The 23,781-nt window shown below is 41.6% G+C and overlaps 1 protein-coding gene across 2 annotated transcripts in view; it reads right to left on the bottom strand.

Annotated features, from left to right (window-relative positions):
• LOC149832229 (pantothenate kinase 2-like) overlaps positions 1–23,781 on the bottom strand; it is a 132,761-nt gene that overhangs the window by 106,139 nt on the left and 2,841 nt on the right. For both annotated transcript variants that reach the window (XR_016433328.1, XM_090014389.1), the window contains exon 2: positions 16,968–17,180. Coding sequence is in view for 1 of the 2 variants with exons in the window: in XM_090014389.1 (XP_089870515.1) it covers positions 16,968–17,180 (213 nt within the window). In the remaining variant the exon portion in view is untranslated. The remainder of the gene's footprint in view (positions 1–16,967; positions 17,181–23,781) is intronic.

Below are 23,781 nucleotides of genomic sequence, written 5' to 3'. Positions count from 1 at the left end.
CTACTTACCCGCTTGCACTACTTACCCGTTTGCACTGCTTACCTTGCTGCACTACTTACCTGTTTGTACTGCTTACCTGTTTAACTGCATATCTGCTTTAAACTGCATAACCTGTTGAATTAAATGTACTTAATTCGATTTTCTGTAGTCTCTTTTGTGCACCTACTAGTTTTTCGCGAAACTAACCCATTTTATAGGTACAGGTGATGATTAGGTACACCACGGGCGATGGCGCGATTGCAAGATGGCTTCAGAACTTCTTTCTGCTCTTATCTCGCATCCTGGACGTTTTGGGTTTGTAACGGACTTTCCTTGAGATATCCGAATTTTGTGAGTTTTGGTTCTTTTAGCTAATGTGCCCAAAGTTGTCAGCTTGTCTAATGAATTAACAAAAGAATAGTCTTCCGCTGATTTTATAAACAAACTCTGGAGGAAAGAGATTTTCTCTAGTCTCTTGCCTGTTTTCTTAAAGGTTCGCACGTTTGAATTTTGGGGCGTTATAGTCATGGCTCTATATTCAGCTTCAGTGGAGAAAAGAGAAACCTTCTGCTACTTCTTGCACCTCTATGCTATTAGAGATTCTCCTAAAAATACACAGAAACCAGTGGTTGAGTGCCTATTATTAGGATCACCTCCCTAGTCAGCATCAGTATAAGCAATTAAATCTAATGGTGACGATGCAGACAAAAAGAGTCCTCGTGAGAAAATTCTTTAAATATCTAATAATACGTAAAATTGCTCCCATGTGAACAGAAGTGGGAGCATGTTGAAACTGGCTAGCTATATATACATGTGCTATGTCCGGCCACTTTTGGAGTGTTCATCTTCTTGTCATCTGTAATGTCAAACCTGGAAACAATATCAAAAGCAAATTTAGATTGAGATATCAAATACCCACGAGGGGAATAAGCAACTTCTATTCCTAAAAAAGTATCTCAATAATTCTAAATCAGATATTTCAAAATGAGTTTTAAGAAGAGTTTTGATATTGGTAACTCCCTATTTGTCGCTTCCAGTGATGATCATATCATCCACATAAAGAAGGATGATGATACCTGCATCAGATTGCTTAATAAATAAGGCAGTGTTAGTCAAACAAGAATGAAATCCAATATCAGTCATAACATGACTAAATCTGTCATACCAGGCTTTTGGTGCCTGTTTGAAGCCATAAAGGGCCTTCTCAAGATGAAGTGTTTTACCCTTAGGAATACTAATACCAGGCGAAGCTTCCATGTAGACTGTTTCAACAAGACTCTCATTTAAGAAAGCATTTTTGACATCCATTTGAAATATAGGTCATTTTTTTATAAAAGTCAAAGCAATTAAAGTTCTAACAGTGGTCATACGGGCCACAGGGGCAAAGGTTTCGTCGTAGTCAATGTCATACTCTTGAGCATAACCTTTGGCTACGAGTCGTGCCTTATATCTTTCTAGGGTCTCATCACTTTTAGTTTTGACTTTATAGACCCATCTACCGCCTATAGGTTTCTTTCCGAGAGGAAGGTCTTGAATTGACCAAGTGTTGGCCTTCTCTAATGCATCCAATTCTGTTTTCATAGCTTCAACCCATTCTTCATGGTTTTTTGCTTCAGAATAGTAGGAAGGTTCAGCAAAGGATTGGATTAATGCAAGGGCTGCCCTATACGAGGGTGAAAAAGACTCGTAAGAGACAAATTTGTCGGGATGTCAAGAAATTCTAGATGTCCTACGAGGGAGAACTTCAGAAAACCTTTCTAATGCATATGGTGGGTGTTGCTCTCCAACTCTTCGTCTTGAATATTGCAGACCAACATCCCTATTGGTTTGGTCTTCGCTATTATTTTCAAAAATAATAGAACTTTGATCATTGTCAAAGCAATATTCAAAATCCTCTTCATTGAATTTTGAAGTTAAATCGATTAAAAAGGAATATTCAGTAATATCTTTGGATTTTTAACTTTCAAAAGAACTTTCTTTTCCTAGAAAAGATACATTTCTTGATACATATTTGAAGATCATAGCACCTGTAGCCTTTTTTATTTTCAGCATATCCTAAAAAGACACATGGGATTGCACGAGAGGAGAATTTATCATTTTTGTTTGTAAATACAAAACATTTGCAACCAAAAACTCTTAATCTAGAGTAGCCTGGAGCTAAATCATAAAGTTTTTCAATTGAAGATATATTTTTTAATGAAGAAGATGGCATTCTATTGATGAGATAGGTGGCAGTTAGAGTAGCTTCAGCCCAAAAACTTTTTGGAACTTGACTTGTAATTAGCAAAGTTCGAGTGGTTTCCATAATGTGGCGATGCTTGCGTTCCGCAAGACCATTTTTTTGAGGGGTGTGTGGGCATGATCGTTGATGAGTAATGCCATATAAATTAAGATAGTTTTTAAATTCTCCAGACATAAATTCTCTCCCTGAATCGGTACAAAAAATAGAAATATTACTTTGAAATTTGTTTGTGACCATTTTATGAAATATTTGAAAGTGAATAAAAACTTTGGATTTATGTTTAAGAAAATAAATCCAAGTGTGTATAGAAAAGTCATCAATAAAGATGACATAATACGCATAACCCCCTTTAGAGAACTGGTGTGCCTCCTCAAACGTCCGAATGTATTAACTCAAGAGGTTTTGTAGAGACAAAGGTTCTACTAGAAAAAGGTAATCTTTTCATTTTACCAAGAATGAAGTTTTTACAAGCAAAATTTTCAGATTTACAAAATTTTCCAAAACTTGGGAAGTATTAGATTTTTGACATATGAGGATGGCCAAGTCTTTTATGCCATAATTCTGTTTCTAATTTCTAAACATTTAAACAAAATATATTCTTTGGTAGTTCTAAAAAGTTCATGTAACATAGTCCTCATTCTCTATGGCTTTCCTGACTGGCGATCCTGTATTCGGCAACCATCAGAAGAGAAGGATATATCACATCCATAATCAGAAATTTGTGAAATAGATAAAAGGTTCAAATTTAATTTTAGGATATATCTAACTTCTGAAATACAAAAAGTTTTGGATTTTTGAAAACTTTCAAAACATCCTATTCCTTCTATTTCAAGAGATGTTTCATATGTTGTAAAGACTTTTGATATACTTGAGTTATTTTTAAGACATTCGAATAAATATTTAGCATTTGGGGTCATATGAATGAAGCACCATAATCTAAGAGTCAAGGAAAGTTACCTGGACCGGATACAAATGCAACTGCTGCTCCAGCTAAGACTTTAGTCGAAGAGGATACCCCTTTGAAAAGAGGTTTAAGAATCTCCATCAGTTGAGCCATGGAAACAGGTACATCTTGATCTTTTGGCTCGGTTTCAACAGATGCAACTCTCTTTTCGTCTCTCCTTTTTAGCTTCGGACATTGAGGCCTATAGTGCCCCGGTTCATGACAGTGGTGACAAATAACTTTTCTTTTGTCAAACTCACCACTCTGTCTCCCAAAATGAGGCGGCCTATAAGTGCGAGTACGATTTTCTGGTCTAGACACAGCTAGAACTGAATCATCATCAACTTTTAGAGTACTCTTTCTAAAACGATTTTCCTCCATAGTTAGTTCTTCAATAGTATCCACAATAGTAGGGATTTTACCACGATGAAGTAGAGCCGATTTGGTGGATTCAAATTTTGGCCTTAATCCATTCACAAATTGGTAAAAGTGTTCCATATTGAGTTGTTTTTACGAAGCTCGATATCTTCGGCGCAATGCCATTTTGGCTCTAGAATAGCCAATTCTTTCCAAAGTTTGGATAACTCATTATAATATTCACGAATAGTTTTGTCATTTTGAGTTAATGTCCGAACTTTTTCTTGAAGATTGCACACATGGGCAATATCTTTAAGGGAATACATATTTTTGAGGTATTCTCATGCCTTATCGGCATGTTCAAATTTAGCGAGGCTAGAACATTTTTTAATGTCTACGCTATTAATAAGCCATGACATTATCTTTGCATGCCCCATCCTCCACTCTTTCCATTTCTTTTCATAAGAGGATAGAGCCTTAGTCTTCTCCTTTTCCGTTAGAGGGACTTCCTTATCACCCTCTTTTTTGATGAGAGAGTTTAGGTTCCAAATCGGAACCATCCACTATTCCCCATAAGCCTTTTCCCCATATGTGGTGCTTCATAATTGAAGCCCACATCACATAATTAGTATCATTCAACTTCATGGGTATGATGATGACCTTATCATGGTCATCCATCATTTACAAGGGTGTGAAGAAGATAGTAAGGAGAAGAAAAAAGGAAAATAGAGAAAAAGGGAGAAAGAGATACAATACAATGTTGTTGCTCGTCTTTTTCTCCAAATGGATCCACTTGTAGTCGATAGAAGAGTGATAAAACATTGTTTTGGCAAGTGATGAAACACTCCTTTGCAAGTGACAAAACACTTTTTGTAAGAACAAGGTGATAACACACCTTTACACAAGAGGCATGAAAATCGAGGTAGAAGTTTTTCAAGATCTAAGAGTTTCGTAGCTCTGATACCATGTAATAAAATGGCAGGCTCCACGAATGCACTTGAATCTACTCAAAAGAAAGAATCTAAAAGATACTTTAGACAAGACCCATAAAAGGGTATAAATGGAAAAGCATAAAAGATAAATAACACTTTATTTATGAGAGCAAAATGCTTAAAAAGCATTTAGAGGAATAATTTTACACAAGGGGATGCACCCCTATTTATACAAGAGTATTAAGGAGAGCTCATAAGGAGCCCTCCCTTTCTAGCCGTTGGAACTAGTCCAACAGCTAGAATTCTAGCTGTTGGACTAGTTCCAACAGCTAGAAAGTTGGAACTTGACCAAACTAGATGTATCTAGTTTTAATAGAACTAGATACCAAAAACAAAAGAAAAATTACAAAAAAATAAAAAAGTATAAATACAAAATATATAATAATATTATTATAATAATATTATTATTATATATGTTTTGTTTACATTTTAATCGTGGATTCCCTCTATTGTTTGGAAGCATAAGTAACATTTTCAAGGATTCGGGCTTTCAACTCTTGATTCCTCACCATCTTTGGCTATAGGTGAATGTAGTTGTAAGTAGAGGTGGGCAATGAGTCGGGCAAGCCGTCATGGGCCGGGCTTGGGCCTATAAATTAGGTCCAAGTTTGACCCGAACCAAGCCGAAATGGACTGGGCCACGGCCCTGCTTGACCTGTGTATATATATAACCATAATATATATATTTTATATATAATATAATAAGCCTGGCTTGACCTGATTAGGCTCATGGGAATAACGGGCGGGCTGTAGGCTAAGGTTTTCCCAACGGGTCGGCCCAAACCGAGCTATTGGCCCAACTAATCAATTTATAGGCCAATTGGGTCAACGACCCTATCCATTAGCGGGTTGGGTCGGCCCGTTGCCCACCCCTAGTTGTTAGCCACTTAACTGCACCATTATTGTAGTTAATGATAAGGTAAAATAGGTGAATATATGATTTACTATAACGCCCCAAAAATCTCAGACTTGTAACTTTTTACGAAAAGTTTGAAAGCTTTGTAATCGATCATTTTTCAGAGTTTAAAATGGCAGTTCAGCGAAAAATAGTGTTTGAAATAACAAGTCAACGGACCTTGGGTGCATTACAGGCGAACCTTCCTTTACACAACGGATTTGTAAACTCTGTACATTCATTGAAACTAAATAGATTCAAAACATGGTTTTAAATAATTAAAGTTTATACAAAAAGTGAAATTTCAAAGAAACCCTTATACCAAATTACAAGGATGTCCTCAAGAGCGAAACGTCAAGAAAAGGATCTCATCTTGATATCATCACGCCATCGTGTCATGGCTTGCCGTATCGACCTAATCATCACCTGTATTCATGAAATGGTTCTGACTTATAAAAATCTAGTAGGTGCATAGATATCAAAAATTCAGAACAAAACTAACATATATGTTGTTCCTTTTGTGATGAACAATTCTAAATAAACAAAATGAGCATGATAATCTTGTTTCGATATTAGTTGTCCCAAGGGTATGCATAGGAGAGAACATAGAAACAACGGAGACTACCCGGGGGTTTGTTATGTTATGTATTTTGATACCCCGAACAACTAGTTGAGTCCGTTCCTAAGGGAACGGCCAGTGACTGAGAGAGAATTCTCCAGAGGCATTCGTGGCAAGGGATGCATCCAACTTCTACAGAAGTTTATGGGGTCTACCACCTAGGATATTTTGGTAGCCCCGTCCTCTAACTCCGATGATTGAGGACACCGAGTCAATTGCTCGAGAAGTGTAGTTGTTAAAAACCTATCCATCAGAGTTTTTGTACCATCTCATCCTCGCCCTTGACAGAACCAAAGAGCCGAATGAGTACGTCAGGTTCTATTTTAACTAACGACCCATTCTATATGCTCTGGTCTTTCAAACCAGCTCAAGCATCTTGCCTGTGAAGGTGATCATCACCATTTATGTGATTTCATTTTCATCATTGTACATTTGCACGCTACGAGATTACCATAAACCTCTCATCCAATCATCGTAGTACTAACATGCCGCGCATGTCTGATAGTACCACTACGATGAAAGGAGTATTGGTTTCTCAAAAAGAAACCCCAACTTTGTTTAGAAAATCTCAATGTCCCGTGCTCTATGCTGAGGATATCCAAGTCATTTTCGTATATCAAAACAAAAGACCGTACATAACTCTTAGGGTTATGCAAGGTTGAGGGAAAGACTTGATTGCGAAATAGTAATCGCCAAATGTTTGTTTTTGCTTTTCGAAACAACAAATATTTAGAGCTTGGAATCTCGCATAAAATCCTCTTTTTCTTTAAAGACTTGGCGAGTATGCACAATTCAGCGTCTTTAAATGCAAGCGTAATGCAAGGTAGGCAGGAGTACGCAAAATTGCGTACTTTACAGAGTTATATATATGTATATATAATACATATACATATATATCAAAACATAAGCATGTGCACATTACAACATGACAACATAATACATATATATCAAAACATAAGCGGTAATGTAAATGGCATAAAGCAAGACTCGATGTGCAAAACCACACATTGAGCTAAATAAACTTGCGTAAGTGATGCACAATGTACGCAACCGTACATCGGCTAAATAAATTGCATAAGTAGTGCACGATGTACGAAACCGTACATCGGCTAAGTAAATTGTGTAAGCAGTGTACGATGTATGAAACCGTACATCGGCTAAATAAATTGTATAACAGTGCACTATATACGAAACCGTACATTGGCTAAGTAAATTGCATAACCAGTGCACTATGTACGAAACCGTACATCGGCTAAGTAAATTGCGTAAGCAGTAGCCTGTGCACGTAACGACGCAGTGGCAAAATAAATGATATAAATTTAAATAGACAAAAATACGCAAAACTGCGTCCTTGAGTTAAAAAGCATTATATATATATATATATATATATATATATATATATATATATATATTCTGCCATTTGTCCTTGTATGCAACTTTTCCCTACCTCAGAGATGGTCGAACTTGCTGACGATTCCGAGCATAGGCCTTTAAAGGCTTATGCCTTGGTAAGCGTGTCTTGTCTGTTGCACCGATATGGTGCACTAAAAGTTATTTTTATCGTACTGCGAAAGAGAACAATGCAACAACTTAAATTAATAAAATAAGCAACACTTTGTGTTGCACGGGTCGAACCCAAACCCAGTTTGAGCCGTGCTCGGTCTAAAGGCAGAGACCGAGCTGGGCTCGATGTTGACCAATTTGGGCTCGGTTAGGCCTACCCAGCATGGCTGGGCCACTATCGTAGGCAGTGGCCAGCCCACAACCGAGCCAGACTCGATTGGTACCCAATCGAGCCAGGCTTGGTTCCTACGCAAGAGAGAAAGAAGAGGCAGACGAGCGGTTTGCTTGACCCCATTGTCCTTCCAGAAACAGGGGGAATACAGGTGGTGGTGGCGATGATTACCATCGTCCAGCAGAGGAAGCAGCTCGACTGGTATTCGACCACTTGGGCAGGTGGTCGGTGGCGTCTGCAGAAGAGCCGCAATAGATGAGCAGCTAGCCTGTTGGCTGCTCAAGAAAGGGCAAGGCCACCATGATTCAGCAGAGATGGGCAGGGGCCTCCGGCAGGACTTCACGTTGGTGACGGAGGTGTTAAAATATAGCTTGCGTATGGATCTGGATCCAGATCCATACGCATGGTATGTTAATGAAACACATGCTGTTTTACTCTCATTAATGGCATCCTTTGTAATATCTCTGATATTACAAGGATAGTTGTATATTTGCTGTTATATATAAAATGGTTAGGGCTTGGTGGTAGAGTATCGTGAGCAGCCCCAACCATTGGTTTCCCTCTCTCTCTCTCTCTCTCTCTCTCTCTCTCTCTCTCTCTCTGTTACCTGTAGACAATATACCAGATATAAAAATCTGATATGGTATCAAAGCACAGGCCATCATGTGCGTGAAGAATCTTCTGAAACAGCGTATCCTCTTTCAGCGTGTTCATCGAGATGGGGTCAGCGTGAACAGCTGAACTCCCTGTGCGTGAAGGAGTTCTGAAAGAGCATATCTCCTTCTTCTGAAACAGCAGCAGCATATCTCCATCTTCTGAAACAGCAGCAGCGCATCCCCTTCTTCTGAAACAGTAACAGCATATCTCCTTCTTCTGTGAAACAACAGCAGCGTATCCCCTTCTTCTGAAACAGTAACAGCATATCTCCTTCTTCTGAAATCTCTGGAACTGCAGCAGCGTGTTCCTCCTTCAGCGTGCTCATCGACTGTGTTCATCCTAAGTTTTCTCTTTTCTGTTACTCTATCATCTATGTTGGTTCCCATTTTTTTTTAACACATCACCGACTGTTGTTTCCCTTTTTTTTTATTTCAAACCAGTTTTGATTCCACAAGTTTTCTTTCCTTCCTCCATTGCTGTTTTAGTGTTCTTTGTGCAGCATTTTTGGTCGTACAAATATCTGCCTTATTACAGTTTTTTTTTTCTGATTGATTAAGTGATCTCAAATCTGTTTATTTCTTTTCAATCATTTTGTTTGCTTATTCATTATTTTACTGATATGGATTACTCTTCGTCTTCATCATCCGGTCCCTCTGCCAATTTCTTGAGTCAGCTTGTTACAGAAAAACTTACTCATTCTAATTTTTTGACGTGGAAAAGGCAAATCCTTCCTTTTATACGGAGTCAGGATCTCGATGAACATTTGGATGGTTTAGTTCCTATACCACCACGGCTTATTTTGCAGGAAACCAAGGATGAGAAAGGTGACACAATTACCATTTCCATTAAGAATCCAGAGTATTCAGTTTGGAGGAAGCGGGATCAGTCTTTAGTTGTTTATATTACGTCAACACTCTCTCAAGAAGTGTTGGTTACTATTTCAGATGATTGCACTGCGGCGGATCTGTGGAGTAAGCTGTCACAGACTTACTCTCAGATATCAGAATCCCGAGTTATGTTCTTAAAAAATGAATTTCAAAGTTTGAAGAAAGGCTCCATGACAGTCATGGAATACATAGGCCGCTTGAAGAGTATTACTGATCAATTGGTTGTTGTTGGAAGTGTTATTGCAGATAAAGATAAAGTTCAACAACTCCTCAATGGATTGGGTCCTGATTTTGACATGTTTACTACAGCTTTATCATGCTTTCCTCACTTGCCCACTTTTGACGACCTCCAAGCGAAACTTCTCCAGCATGAGATGATTATGAAGCAAAGGGCAGAAGGAAATGAATCTGATGCAGTGGCGATGCTGACAGCGAGACACCGGTCGACTGATTGCAATGAACAGATTTTGTATGGTCGAATGATGCTCAGAAAAGGAGAGAAATGCCCACTGGAAATCAGTGGGCCTGCTTCTTTTATTTGAAAATAATGGATTCAATAGATAAAAGACATTAGACTGAATGATAACCTACGGGAACAAATGCAATAGAAGAAAAAAATAAAAAAAAACACTGGTAAGGCAAAGAAAAGGAACTGCTAAAGAATAAGGCTGCTGCCAGAGAAAACTGTCATCATCCCCTTCATAAAACCCTAGGAGAGGGTTTTAACTATTCAGTTGGCGGATCCGGGTCTCGGGTCCAGTCATGGACCCGAGACGAGATCCGGGTCTTCTTCTTGATGGATCTGGATCTGGGTCACGGGTCTTGGAGTAGGGTCTGGGTCCATCCTGCCCTGCATCAGAATCAGCTCATCCTCATTCAGTTTTGGCCATGGACACTTCTGTAGGTTTTGGACGATGGAATGGCGGGCATCAAGGAGGCAGAGGCCGGGGACGTTTTGGGCAGGGAAGACGTGGTATCTTGCCTACACCTAATATTTCAGGGGGTTTTAACACAGAGAATCAGAGGAGAGTGCCCACTTGTTTCTTATGTAACAAAAGAGGACATGTGAAAGTTGATTGTTGGTTCAATCTACAGAATAGAGGAAAAATAAACAAAATTGAAAATAAATTCGCTACTGCTGTGGACACAAAAGGGCCATCCACAGATGTGCAACAACTTTTGTTATCAGCATTGTCACAGATGACGATCAAGCAAAATGAACAAGGCGAATGGTATGTTGATTCAGGTGCCGCCATGCATGTTACGGGTAATGCGGAAAAGTTATCTCACTTATTGCCTTATTTTGAAAAAGGTAGTATAGTTATGGGAGATGGAACTTATCACTCCATTAGTCATACTGGCAATGCACATATCCCTATGTCAAAGTCCTCACTTCACTTGTCCAATGTCCTTCTTGCTCCTAATATTAAAAAGAACATTGTTTCTGTAGCTAAACTTGTTGACGATATGAATTCTTCTGTCGAATTTACTCCCTCTTCTGTTTATGTTAAGGATCTACGAACGAAGGAGACGTTCGCTAAGGGGGAGCGACAAGGAAACATGTACGTCTTCAAGGAGATTCCTTCAGTGTCTTCGTCTTAAGTCCCAGTCCTCCAGTTGAAGTCGTCCAAGCATTCTTCAGTGTCTTCGCCTTCAGAGTCTTTGTTTTTTCCTTCATTGGCAGTTTTTAATTCATCTCATTGTAATAAGCCAAATATTTGGCATAGTCGTTTGGGACATTGTAATCGAGGTTCAGTTGAAAACCTTGTATCTGATGGCCTCCTTCAAGAGTCTAGTTTATGTTCATTTTCTGATAATAATAATAAATGTTCCTCATTCGAACTCTGCAAAAGTCATGTTCTTCCTTTTCATATTATAAATAAAAGAGCTTCAAAGCCATTTGAGATTATTTTTTCTGATGTTTGGGGACCCGCACCTATTCCTTCTCTTTCTGGCAGTCGTTACTATGTTATCCTTATTGATTCCTATTTCCGTTATACTTGGATATATTTCTTAAAACACAAGCATGAAGTTTTTCAAATATTTCGGGAATTTCATTCGATGGTCAAAACAAAGTTTGCTTGTGATATTGTGCATTTACAATGTGATGGTGGAGGAGAGTATTCATCGAACGAGTTTATTGCCTTTCTTCGAGATAAAGGAATAAGTCGACAGGTTTCTTGCCCTCATACTCCTCAACAAAATGGGGTTGCAGAGAGGAAAGACAGGCATATTGTTGAGAGCGCGATGAGCATGTTACATGATAGCAATGTGCCCGTTAGTCTCTGGACAGAAGTTTTTCACACATTTGTTCATATCATAAGTCATCTTCCTATGGCACTTTTGGATCGTAAATCTCCCTATTATACTTTGTTCGGGCAACATCCCTCTTATGATGAGCTACGTGTTTTTGGTTGTGTATGTTATGTACATATTGATTCATCTCTGCGAAATAAGTTTCAGGACAAGGCTGTCAAGTGCAGATTTGTTGGGTATGCAGATGAATACAAAGGTTATCGATGCTATGATCCTACTACAAAACGTATTAGGACTTCCAGAAATGTTGTTTTTGACGAACGAAATTTTCAGGTCAATGACTACAGCGGTGCCATCTCAAGAATTAGAAGTATATGATCCATGGATGAGCGCAAATCTTTTTGTTAATACAGGAGAAACATGTCAGACAAATTGTCTTTCATTCGGCTTGAGTAGGGAGTTGAATGACTCATAAATACATGTTGAATCATCCCCAGTTGAGCCAACCCCAGTAGAACGCTTCTCTGGGCAGGTATACACTAGACGGGATAAAAATACAGAGCCAAGGAATGTGGAAAGCATCGCCAATGATCCGGCTCAAAGGCCGTCACGCATTAAGCATCCTATTCAGCGATGGGTAAGTTATGAGACCTTCTCCCTTGATTTCCAGTTGTTTATGTCTCAGCTCACAAAACAGGCTGAACCCACTTGTTTTAATCAAGCTCTTCAATCCCGTCATTGGACTGAAGCTATGAATAAAGAAATGGAAGCCCTTCATGAATGCCAGACTTGGGAAATAGTCCCTCGGTCAGAAGGAAAGAATGTAGTTGACTCAAAATGGGTTTATAAAACAAAGTATAAGCCTGAAGGAAGCATTGACAGATATAAGGCACGACTTGTTGCTCGAGGATTCACACAACAATATGGTGAAGACTACGATGAAACTTTTAGTCCGGTAGTCAAAATGGGTACTATTCGTGTCATCATATCCCTAGCAGTCGATCGAGGTTGGAGCCTTAGCCAGATGGATGTTAAAAATGCATTTTTGCATGGTACTTTAAAGGAAGAAGTGTATATGGAGCAACCTCCTGGTTATGTCGAGAAGGACCCTACTGCCTGGGTGTGCAAACTAAGGAAATCTCTGTATGGGTTGAAACAGGCGTCCCGTTCCTGGTTTGAAAGTTTCTCTATGCAAATTCAGAGTTATGGTTTTAGAAGATGCTCTCTGGATCATTCACTCTTTATTTGCCAAAAGGCAGACATTGTTATACTTCTTCTTATATATGTTGATGACATTGTGATCACTGGGAGTTCAGATAATCATGTGCAAGACGTGAAGCAGTTTTTAATGAAAACTTTCAAAATGAAAGATTTAGGGGAGTTGAGGTACTTTCTTGGTGTGGAAGTTGACAGACAACAAGACACATTGACACTCATGCAACAAAAATACACTCTTGACCTTCTATAAAGAGCCGGGATGACGAATTGCAAACCAGTCAGTACTCCTAGTGTATTACATCAAAGGCTGAGCTCTGAAGATGGTCATCTTTGTGTCAACCCTACAATGTATAGAAGTCTCATGGGAATGTTACAGTACTTGACCTTTACCAGACCTGATATAGTTTATGCTGTCAATCAGGTATCCCAGTTTATGCATGCCCCAACGGAGGGTCATATGGAAGTTGTGAAGCGCATTCTATGTTATTTAAAAGGAACTATAGGAGACGGACTTGTTTATCGCAAGAACGATAATTTGCATAGAGGACATGAACTCATCACTTATACAGACGCAGATTGGGCAGGGGATCTAGATGAGAGACGATCTGTCTCTGGATATTGTGTATATATTGGACACAATTTAGTGTCCTGGAGCAGCAGAAAACAAAAGGCAGTGGCACGATCGAGTACAGAGGCTGAATACAGATCGATGGTTGCAGGCACGGCAGAAGCCACATGGATTAGACACTTATTGAGTGATCTTGGGGAGACAATTATTCGATCTTTTCTTCTATGTGACAATCAAAGCGCAATAAACATTGCATGTAATCCTGTTCAGCACAGCAGAACGAAGCACATTGAGATTGATCAACATTTCATACGGCAGAAAGTCGAAATGAAGGAGATAGAACTACGTCATGTTCGAACAGAAGATCAAGTGGCAGACTTGTTTACCAAGGGGTTAACAGGACGTCAATTTTGGCTATTGAAGAGCAAGTTGTACATGATCCAAAATCACGTACAACTTGAGGGAGGGTGTTAAAATATAGCTTGTGTATGGATCTGGATCCAGATCCATACGCATGGTATGTTAATGAAACACATGCTGTTTTACTCTCATTAATGGCATCCTTGTAATATCTCTGATATTACAAGGATAGTTGTATATTTGCTGTTATATATAAAATGGTTAGGGCTTGGTGGTCGAGTATCGTGAGCCGCCCCAACCATTGGTTTCCCTCTCTCTCTCTCTCTCTCTCTCGCTCGCTCGCCCTGTTACCTGTAAACACTGTACCAGATATAAAAATCTGATAGGTGGCTGGCGACAGGGGGTGTATGTGTACGGCTCGACTGGGACTCAAGTCGAGACTCACAGGACGGGGGTTCACTAGGGCAGGGGGGGCTCAGTGGAGTCGAGCTGAGCCCAGTCCGAGACCTAGGGTACACCCCTGCTCGAGGGCACCCTAACATGGTCAGACTGGGGGGATCGGTGGCAATGAGCCCATCCGAGATCCTCGGGTTAGTGGGCTAGTAGGCTCGACTGAGTCGAGCCCGACCCAACCCACCCAAGACCCCAGGAGCTCGACAGAGAGATGGAGGGCTCAACTAGGTCCGTCCCCCTCCCTATCAGGGTTTGGGGTGCCCTGGGCAACCCGAGCTCAGGCAGGTGCGACAACAACTTTGTTACTGCTGTTGTTGTCGTGGTTTGCCGAGCGACAAGCAAAGAGAGGGCAAGAGGGGGGTGGCGCCCTCCTCCCTGAGCTTAACAGAGAGACGAGAGAGAGGGCAACGCCCTCTTTCCTCGGTAGAAAACAAGAGGAAGAGGAAAAAGGGGGCACTGTCCGGCGAGTGGCCACAGCAATGGCCCGGTGGACAGGCGGGCGGCCTACCGAAATCAGAGGAGGGGTGGGGGAAACCACCGTGGGTGGTTTCCAGTGACCACCACAGAGGGAGAGAGAGAGTGGTGCGTAGCTGAGGGAGGCGGCACCTCCGGCGAGTGGGCCAACGAAGGGAAACTCGGCGAGAGGGGGACAAGGAAGAGAGGTGGTCGGGGGAGCTCGGAGGTCGGGGCTGCACAGGGGAGCTCAGAGGTCACGGCTACGCAGGGGAAAAGTCGAGTGATGGGGGGGGGGGGGGTGTAAGAACCCGGATCCAACCTAGATCCAAAACATTATATATATATATATATATATATATATATATATATATATATATATTAAAAAAATCACGAGTCTTACATTTACTGAGGTAAATGGGGTAAAAAAAAATGAACCATTAGAAATTTAGGAACCCACTGAAATCCTTATGATTCAAGGAGTTGTAAATACCTCATATTTATTAGAGGAGTTGAAATTTGAAATTTTTGGTATTTGGAGTTTGCTGAATCCTAACCGATATTTACGCTTCCCTCCACTTCCCTCTCCCAAACACACTCTAAATACGTTTAGACCCTACCACGTCATGTAATCGTCTCCGACACCCACCCAACTCCTCTAATACCCTTCTCCCAAACAGAGCCTAAGAGCACTCTAAAATGTTATGAATCAGACTTAAAAACACTTTTGAGATCTGACACAGTAAATCTTAAAGAACAACACTTTATGGTACCTTTAGTACTACCTACAAAAAGAGAAAAGGGAACCTCATTGTATTAAAAAGTCTGTTTTCCTCTGCCTTTCACTTCTTTCATTTAAAGCCTTCAATTTCATGTTTGACACACAATTTTATTGTGTGGGACTTTTATGGATTTATAGAAAGTCAACAGTTTATTAGGTTATTTGATTAATAAAAGGTGCCACACATTTCTTTCCACTTTCCCAATTTTTTCATTTATATTTTTGGAGAGATATTGACCTCATTTTTTCTTTTATCATTTTTCCTTCTTTGACTTCTCTATCCCTTTTTTCCTTTTCTTTGAGTCCTTTTTCCTTTCCCATCATTTCCTTATTCCTCCACTTTTCTTCATTTATCTGATTATCTGACACATTTATCATTTCTTGAGCTGTCTAGTCAACCACACTAAGCTCTGATGCCTTTGTTTTTATGCTATTAGCTCCTCACTTGCACTTTTTTGTCTCGCTTTCCTTTCTCACCTTCTCGGTATCACTGTACCCTTTTCTTGAGGTCATTTTTCCCTCTCATTTGATTAAGTCTCTTAACTCCTATAATCCTATTTTATCTTTTTTGCCTGTTTCTCCCTTTACCTATAGAGCGTTGTACCTGCTGTTGTCTGTATTTTCTCACTTCATCTTCTCATGGGACATCCAATCTTCTCTGCTCCAATGCGTCCACTAGTTTTTCACCTTATTCCTGAGCTATGGGTCAACTAATGCAATCTATTATCCAATTGGCAAGGACTTGTTTCAATATCTTTAGAGTAGACTTTCTATCATTCTGCTTATATCGCCAATTCAATATCCCACCTGACTACTGATGATTTTGTTCAGCTGAAAAAAACTACATTGACCAATTTCTGTGCTACATGTACTACTTTTTGCTTGTAAAATATACGTAAAAAATTATTCTATGTCCTTTAACTCTTCCCTCTTTTAGTGATCATGCTCTTTATCATGTTCCCAAACATTCTGTAAAATTGTTTGGAATTCTGAAATCAGTGATCACAAACATGAGGCCATTTTCTCTTATTCTTGCTTTGTCATTAGGGAGATGTTTTATGTTATTTATCTTCGGCTGCAACCTTAGACTTGGATTTCATTTGTTATCTTGCCTGCATATGTCTCCTGATTAAGTTCATTTCACTATTCAAGTTTATGAATCAAAATAGTCAGCTTGCTTTCATTTAAACAATTGTACATTGGCTAAACTAGTTGTTTTTCTGTTGAACAGAACATATATTTTTCTTCTCATTTGTATGGTTCATTTGCACTGCTAAAAGAAACATTCATAAAGGCGGCTATATGTTCATTGCTAAGCAAGTAAATGCCAGACAAACTTATTATTTCTTCATTTCATTTCTAATATTTCCTTATTTGTTGTAAATTTCCTTCTTCATTATAAACTTATTCTCTTTATTTCCTTTCTAGTGTTTCCTTATTTATTATAAATTGCCATCTTTCTACTTTTTTGGAAAAGAAAGAAAAACAAAAGAAAATTTCTTCAGTTAGGAGAGAAAGACTAAATTTATAATATTAACATTTAATGAATTTTGAGAAAACATACGAACTTACCACCACGATGGAGCTGCTTTGATTTAATGAAATCTAAGCAATCATTAAGATTCCTTGTCTCAAACTTCACAAAATGAAGCCGACCTCCGAGGATGGGATAGCTCCTCTTATGTCCATTAGGAACCTGCAATCTATGTTTAAAAGGTCTCTTCCTCTTGTCATCAGCCGGATGATCCTCGTGTCTTGAAAAGTACACTAACTTTATTAAAGATCCTATGAAAGAAAAAATTCTCAACTCAGCAGGTAAGATGAAAATGCATCTGAGAAATGACAGGATAACATAAAGAAGGTTATTTCTCAGTGAATAGAGCTGCTGCAAAAAATAGCTTATTGATACATAAAGCACAGGACATAAAATTCGGGATGCCATGTTATCCCAAAACAGAAATGATGGATATACAATTAGGCTCTGTTTGGGAGCCTGAGTTGGAGAGGAGATGAGAGGGTGATGGGAGTGGAGGAGAGAATGGGTGATGGGGCTGGAGTTGTCAACTGCATCCTTGTCAGGATGTCATTGAAAAGAGGTCTTCTCCACACCAATCTCCACCCTCAACACCCAGAAGTAACAGCGTCGACATTGCATGCTGGGAATATTGAAGTACCCATGTTACATGTCATATTTAATATGACTGATTGGTTGGTTAACATAAGCGATAGCTTTTCTTCAACAAGTTTACTGGACTTAATATTGCTAATCTAGCCAATGAGGCTGCCAACGATTGCATGTCCATGGCTGAACTTATCAATCACATTTGACTACACATCTAGGATTTAGTAATAATTGCTAGCCCTCAAAGCAGAACTGCCGTTGAGATGAAAGTTGTGTATGTGAGAATAGCATAGAAGAGTTAACTGTCCACAGTTGTGATCCAGAATGGAATACAAATCTCAGCCATGTAGAGCAAGACATAACATCATAATATTATACAAGCAGCAGTTTTTGTCACGGGCCTATTTCCTTCAATGAGCCAGCGCGGCGCGACGGTCCTTCCTCACCGCCGCAAGCCTACTCGTCAGCTCGCTTGCCGATCGCGGAAGCTTGTAATCAGAGTGCAAGAGAGAATAAAGGGAGAGAAATTGCAATCACAAGAAGCAATCACAACGAGGGTGAACAAAAGAAAGTTCAACGCATTTACTTCATTCACAATTTTGCCCGCAGGCCATTACAGTTCAAGTATACGGGATGCCCCTTCGAGGTATTGATTCACCTGAACCGGGCAGCTTACATCAGACTCAACAAAAGCAAAACAGACTCTAAGCGCAATTGTACACTGTAAGTCGCAAGGGAGCATGATCCTCCCTTCAAATCATGCGCCATCCTCTGCGCCATCTGTTTCGTGGTAAGCCCTGACTTCAGCCGGGTAGCGGCTGTTCATTCGAAATGCAGGCTCTCACGTTGGTTCCGTTGTTTCCTCCCACTGCACCAAGTATTTTTTCGTTTGTCCCAAGTAGTTGACCTTATGGCGAAGGATCTGACTGAGGTGCTTCTCAGCCCGTTGTGCTGCCGGAGCCCTCTGCATTATGGGAGCGCGTTGTGGCATACTGCGTTCCGGGTCTCCATCATATGGATGGAACTGCTTGAGGTTGCACACGTGGAACACCGGGTGCACCTTGAAGTATGGGGGCAACTCCAGCTTGTATGCCAGCTTGCCCACCTTCTTTGTGATGGTGAAGGGTCCCTCATACTTTCTGAGTAGTCCGCGGTGCCGCCCGCGGAAGATGCCTGTGCGACCAGGATATAGCTTCACCAACACTTGGTCCCCAACTTGGAACCCTGTGGGCCGACGGTGTTTGTCCGCCCACTTCTTCATTCTCTTTGTCGCTTTGTGTAAGAATGTCTTCGTCAACTCATTTTGCTCGTGCCAGTCGCGAACAAACTGATAGGCGAAAGATGGTATTCCCTTTTCTTGTGCGGCAAGAGTGTGCGGGGTCAATGGCTGCTGCCCCGTGGCTATCTCAAACGGGTTGTGGCCTGAAGACTCGCTCTTCTGCAGATTATAACAAAACTGTGCCACATCGAGGAGCTTCACCCAATTTTTCTGATTGGCACTAACAAAGTGCCTAAGGTACTGCTCTGGTATCCCGTTGATGCGCTCTGTCTGCCCATCTGTTTGTGGATGAAAGCTTGTTGAAAACAACAAATCAGAGCCAAGTAGCCGAAATACTTCACGCCAGAACTTGCCCGTGAAGCGAGCATCGCGATCACTCACAATGCTCTTTTGTATGCCCCAGTGCTTCACCACATGCTTTACGAACAACTCTGCAGTCTTCTCTGCAGGGCACTCCTTGGAAGCTGGGATGAAGGTGGCATACTTTGAGAAACGATCCACCACGACCAAAATATAACTAAGGCCCTCTACCTTTGGCAGACTAACAATAAAGTCCATAAAGATGCTTTCCCAAGGACGTTTTGGAATTGGTAGAGGCTCAAGGAGACCGGCAGCCTTCTGGTTTGTCCCCTTATTTTGTTGGCAGATGAGGCATGATCGCACATACCCCTCAACATCGTCCCTCATCTGCGGCCAATAGTAGCCGCGCTCAAGGAGTGCTAAGGTCCGCTCCTGACCAGGATGGCCGGCCCATAGTGTATCATGGCACTCCTTAAGCAATTCTCGGCGGAGGCTTCCCCACCGCGATACGAAGATGCGTCCCCCTTTTGTTACGAGGAGGTCATCCTGTAGCCAGAATCGCCGAGTCTTCTCTGCCTGCGCCAGAGAAATAAGGTGTTGTGCAATCGGATCCTGCTGCGTACCTTCACGGATGCAGCTCAGCAGTGCGCCCTCTAAGTGCACTTCAGAAGGCTCCGTGCGCATAACTGCCAGTTCAGCCCTACGGCTCAAGGCATCCACCACAACATTGGTCTTTTCAACCTTGTACTCTAAGGCAAAGTTGAACTCAGCCAAAAACATTTGCCATCGAGCTTGTTTAGGCGTTAACTTCTTCTGCGTCTGAAAATAGCTCGTGGCCACATTGGCCGTCTTGACGACGAACTCAGCACCCAAAAGGTAGTGCCGCCAGGTCCTGAGGCAATACACAATGGCAGTCATCTCGCGTTCATGCACTGTGTAACGCTTCTCTGCATCTTTCAACTTGCGACTCTCATATGTGATCGGATGACCATCTTGCATAATAACTCCGCCAATGGCAAAGTCTGAGGCATCCGTGTGGACTTCAAAGGGTCTCGAATAATCAGGCAGTCGCAACACTGGCTCCCTCACTAAGGCTTTCTTCAAGCCATCGAAGGCATATTGGCACGCTCCTCTCCAGAGCCATACCTGATTCTTCTTTAACAAATCTGTGAGGGGCGCAGCAATGAGAGAATAACCTTCGATGAAATATCGATAATAGTTTGTCAAACCAAGAAATGACCGCAATTCTGGCACTTTGCTTGGCGGAACCCTTTCCTGGATGGCCCTTATCTTTTGCTCATCCATACGCAGCACACCACGCCCCACAACATGGCCAAGGAAGTTGATCTCCTCCTGCCCGAAGAGACACTTCTCTCGTTTGACACAGAGGTCATTTTCCTTCAGCACCTAAAACACTGTTCGCAAGTGCCCGACATGTTCCTCCATGTTGCTGTTGTAGATCACGATATCATCCAGGTAGACTACCACAAACTTGTCTAAGTAAGGGTAGAACATCCGGTTCATTAAAGTCGTGAACGTGGTTGGAGCATTTGTCAACCCGAATGGCATTACTAGAAATTCGTAAGCACCATAGCGGGTGACACAAGTTGTTTTCGGCTCATCACCTTCGGCAATCCTCACCTGCCAGTAACCCGATCGCAGATCTAGCTTGGAAAAGATACGGGCACTGCCTAGCTGATCGAACAAGGCCGCTATCAATGACAATGGGTACTTATTCTTCACTGTGACCTTGTTCAGAGCACGGTAATCCACACATAACCGTTTAGAGCCATCATGTTTTATCTGGAAAAGGACCGAGGCACCAAATGGGGCTTTTAATGGACGAACAATGCCTGTGTCCAACATCTCGTCTAGCTGCCTGCGCAGCTCCTTCAGTTCAGCTGACCCCATACGGTATAGAACCATTGCAGGAGGCTTCGCTTCCGGGGTCAACTCAATCTTGTGGTCGACCTCACGTCTTGGCAGAAGACGCTTTGGCAATTCCGGGGGCATCACCCCCCGAAACTCCTCCAATAGTGGGGCTAGGGTCGGTGGCACTGCTGCTTCTACCTTCCCTTCATCTACACGCACTGCAACTAAGAATGTCTACTCCCCATGCTTGACACCCTTCTTCAGTTGTATTGTCGATAACACTAAAGACTTGCCTTTCTGCGTAAGGCACTGCACTGTGTGTGACAGGTCTGACCCCATGATCGTCAACGTGTTAAACTTTGGCAGCATCATAACATTCTGGCTTCGTAGAAACTTCATACCCAGAATCACCTTGAAATCATCTAGGGGCACCACAGAGAAGTTGGCTTTGCCGACCCAACTCCCCACTTGAGTAGCCACATTTCTTGTTTCACTAAGGATGGGCTTGGCCTCAGAGTTTACTGTTTTGATAGTCCTCTGCTTTGGCCCAGTTTCAAGCCCAACCGCTTTGCCTCTTCCCGCGAGACAAAGTTGTGTGTGGTCACGGAGTCTATCATTGCTGAAGTAGACTTTTCATTCATAATGACTTCTACGTACATAAGTTCCTTAATGACCTACATGTTCTTAGTTGCGCAACTTCTAGCTGCGTTAATCGATCGCATGGCCCCCATTCTTGGTTGCATGGTCTCAGTGTCACTGCATTCAGTATCGCTGCATTCTTCCTGTGCAGCATTGGCTTGCCCGTCATCCTTTATAAGGCGCTTTGGGCACTGCCTGGCGATATGTCTATCGCCGCAGAACCAACATGTCACAACCGCACCCTTGTTGTTGTTGTTATGCTTCGTGAAGTTCTGTTTCTTTTCGGATTGATGGTGTGTCGACGTCTCACCTTTATCATTGCGCTGCTCATCCTTCTTGCCTCCGTGGTCAGGCTTCTTCCCAACTTTAGTTGATGGGGTTAAAGGCTTGCGCTGAGTGTCAACTAAGCGCTCAGCCCCACATATGCATCTTCCAAAATACGGGGGTTGCTCCTTTCCACTTCAGACTGTGTCCATGACTGAAGTCCCACAATGAACCAGTTGAGCATGTCGTCTTCTGGCATGTTAGGTATCTCCAGCATAAGCTTCTGGAACGTTCTGACATAGTCTTGCAATGAACCAGTGTGTTTGAGCTCACGAACCATCCGATAAGCCTGCCTCTGCGCATTTCTTTGCATGAAGTAGTTACGCAACTCCATTTTGAAGTCATCAAAAGTGTCTATCACACATTGACCCCTCTCCATGTCATTGCGCTTTCGCCTCCACCAAGCGATAGCATCTCCATCAAGTAAGGTCGTTGTAGCCTTAATCCTCAGATCTTCGAGGGTCACATTCTGAATATCCAAGTAGTCTTTTACTTGGAACAAGAAGTTCTCAATGGCCTTGTTGTCACGAGAACCATTGAATTTTGCGGGTCTTGGCACATCAATCCTTGATGGCCTCTCACCATTTCCACCATTTAGGGTCACCGTCTGCTGCAACGTACAGTTCTTCAACTACAGCTCCCCTACTTCAGTCTGCAAGTCGGCCACTGTAGTCGTCAACGAAGTGACCTGCCCCATTAATAAGGTTACCTGCTCTTGCAGGCTCGCCACCACATCATTCACTCCATTGAATGATTCACATGCGCGTGAAATCGCTTCATCATGCGAAGTCACATCTTCCACCAGTTTGTTAACAGTTACAGCCAACTCTTCTTGGCCCTGAGGTGAACCCATCTCCTCAGTTTCAGCAACTGCCTTGCCTTTGGTGTTGCGCAAGTTTTGATAAGGTGCCACGATGTCTTGCTCACAAATCGCAGTCTATCGGCGTGTCTGTCGACACCGACTCCGGAGTCCCTTTCCCAGCACGAGAACGGGCTCTGGTACCACTTGTCACGGGCCTATTTCCTTCAATGGGCCAGCACGGCGCGACTGTCCTTCCTCACCGCCGCAAGCCTACTCGTCAGCTCGCTTGCCGATCGCGGAAGCTTGTAATCAGAGTGCAAGAGAGCAAGAGAGAATAGAGGAAGAGAAATTGCAATCACAAGAAGCAATCACAACGAGGGTGAACAAAAGAAAGCTCAACGCATTTACTTCATTCACAATTTTGCCCGCAGGCCATTACAATTCAAGTATACGGGCTGCCCCTTCGGGGTATTAATTCACCTGAACCGGGCAGCTTACATCAGACTCAAAAAAAGCAAAACAGACTCTAAGCGCAACTGTACACGGTAAGTCGCAAGGGAACAGTTTTAATGGTTAACAATTATCCTGCAACATGATTGTCAAATGAGAGTAGTGAAAGATAAGGTTATCCTAAATATGACAATAATTTTCCCAAATTCTGTGTTCTCTCGATTCACCATTTCATCCAAAATTCGAAATTTTGTGAAATAGAGTTCCATAAACTCTTGTAGTAGATAAGACATAATAATACACAGCTCGACAATGAAACATTAATCAATTCAGCCATGCAAAATTGGTCAAACTCATAGTAGGGAAAACCAGAAAGTGGATGTCAATTTATCAAAAAGATGGCAATTTGGTCTATCATATCAATCCAAGCACCATATTCCTAAGGCAAAACGAAAAGGAAAAATCTTAAAGAAAAAGCAATTGAACAGAAAACTTCAGGAAGACAACTACTGGACAACAGAAAATAGCAAGTTACATAACCCAAATTCCCACATTTCAAAACTTCAAAAAAACACTTGACAACCACCAAACGAAATAA

Source organism: Nuphar pumila, chromosome 7 (assembly GCF_984573655.1).
Source record: "Nuphar pumila chromosome 7, dmNupPumi1.hap1.1, whole genome shotgun sequence".
In the NCBI taxonomy this organism is placed as follows: domain Eukaryota; kingdom Viridiplantae; phylum Streptophyta; class Magnoliopsida; order Nymphaeales; family Nymphaeaceae; genus Nuphar; species Nuphar pumila.
The sequence above is the reverse complement of the archived record's forward strand: the minus strand, read 5'-3'. Positions and strand labels throughout refer to the sequence as shown.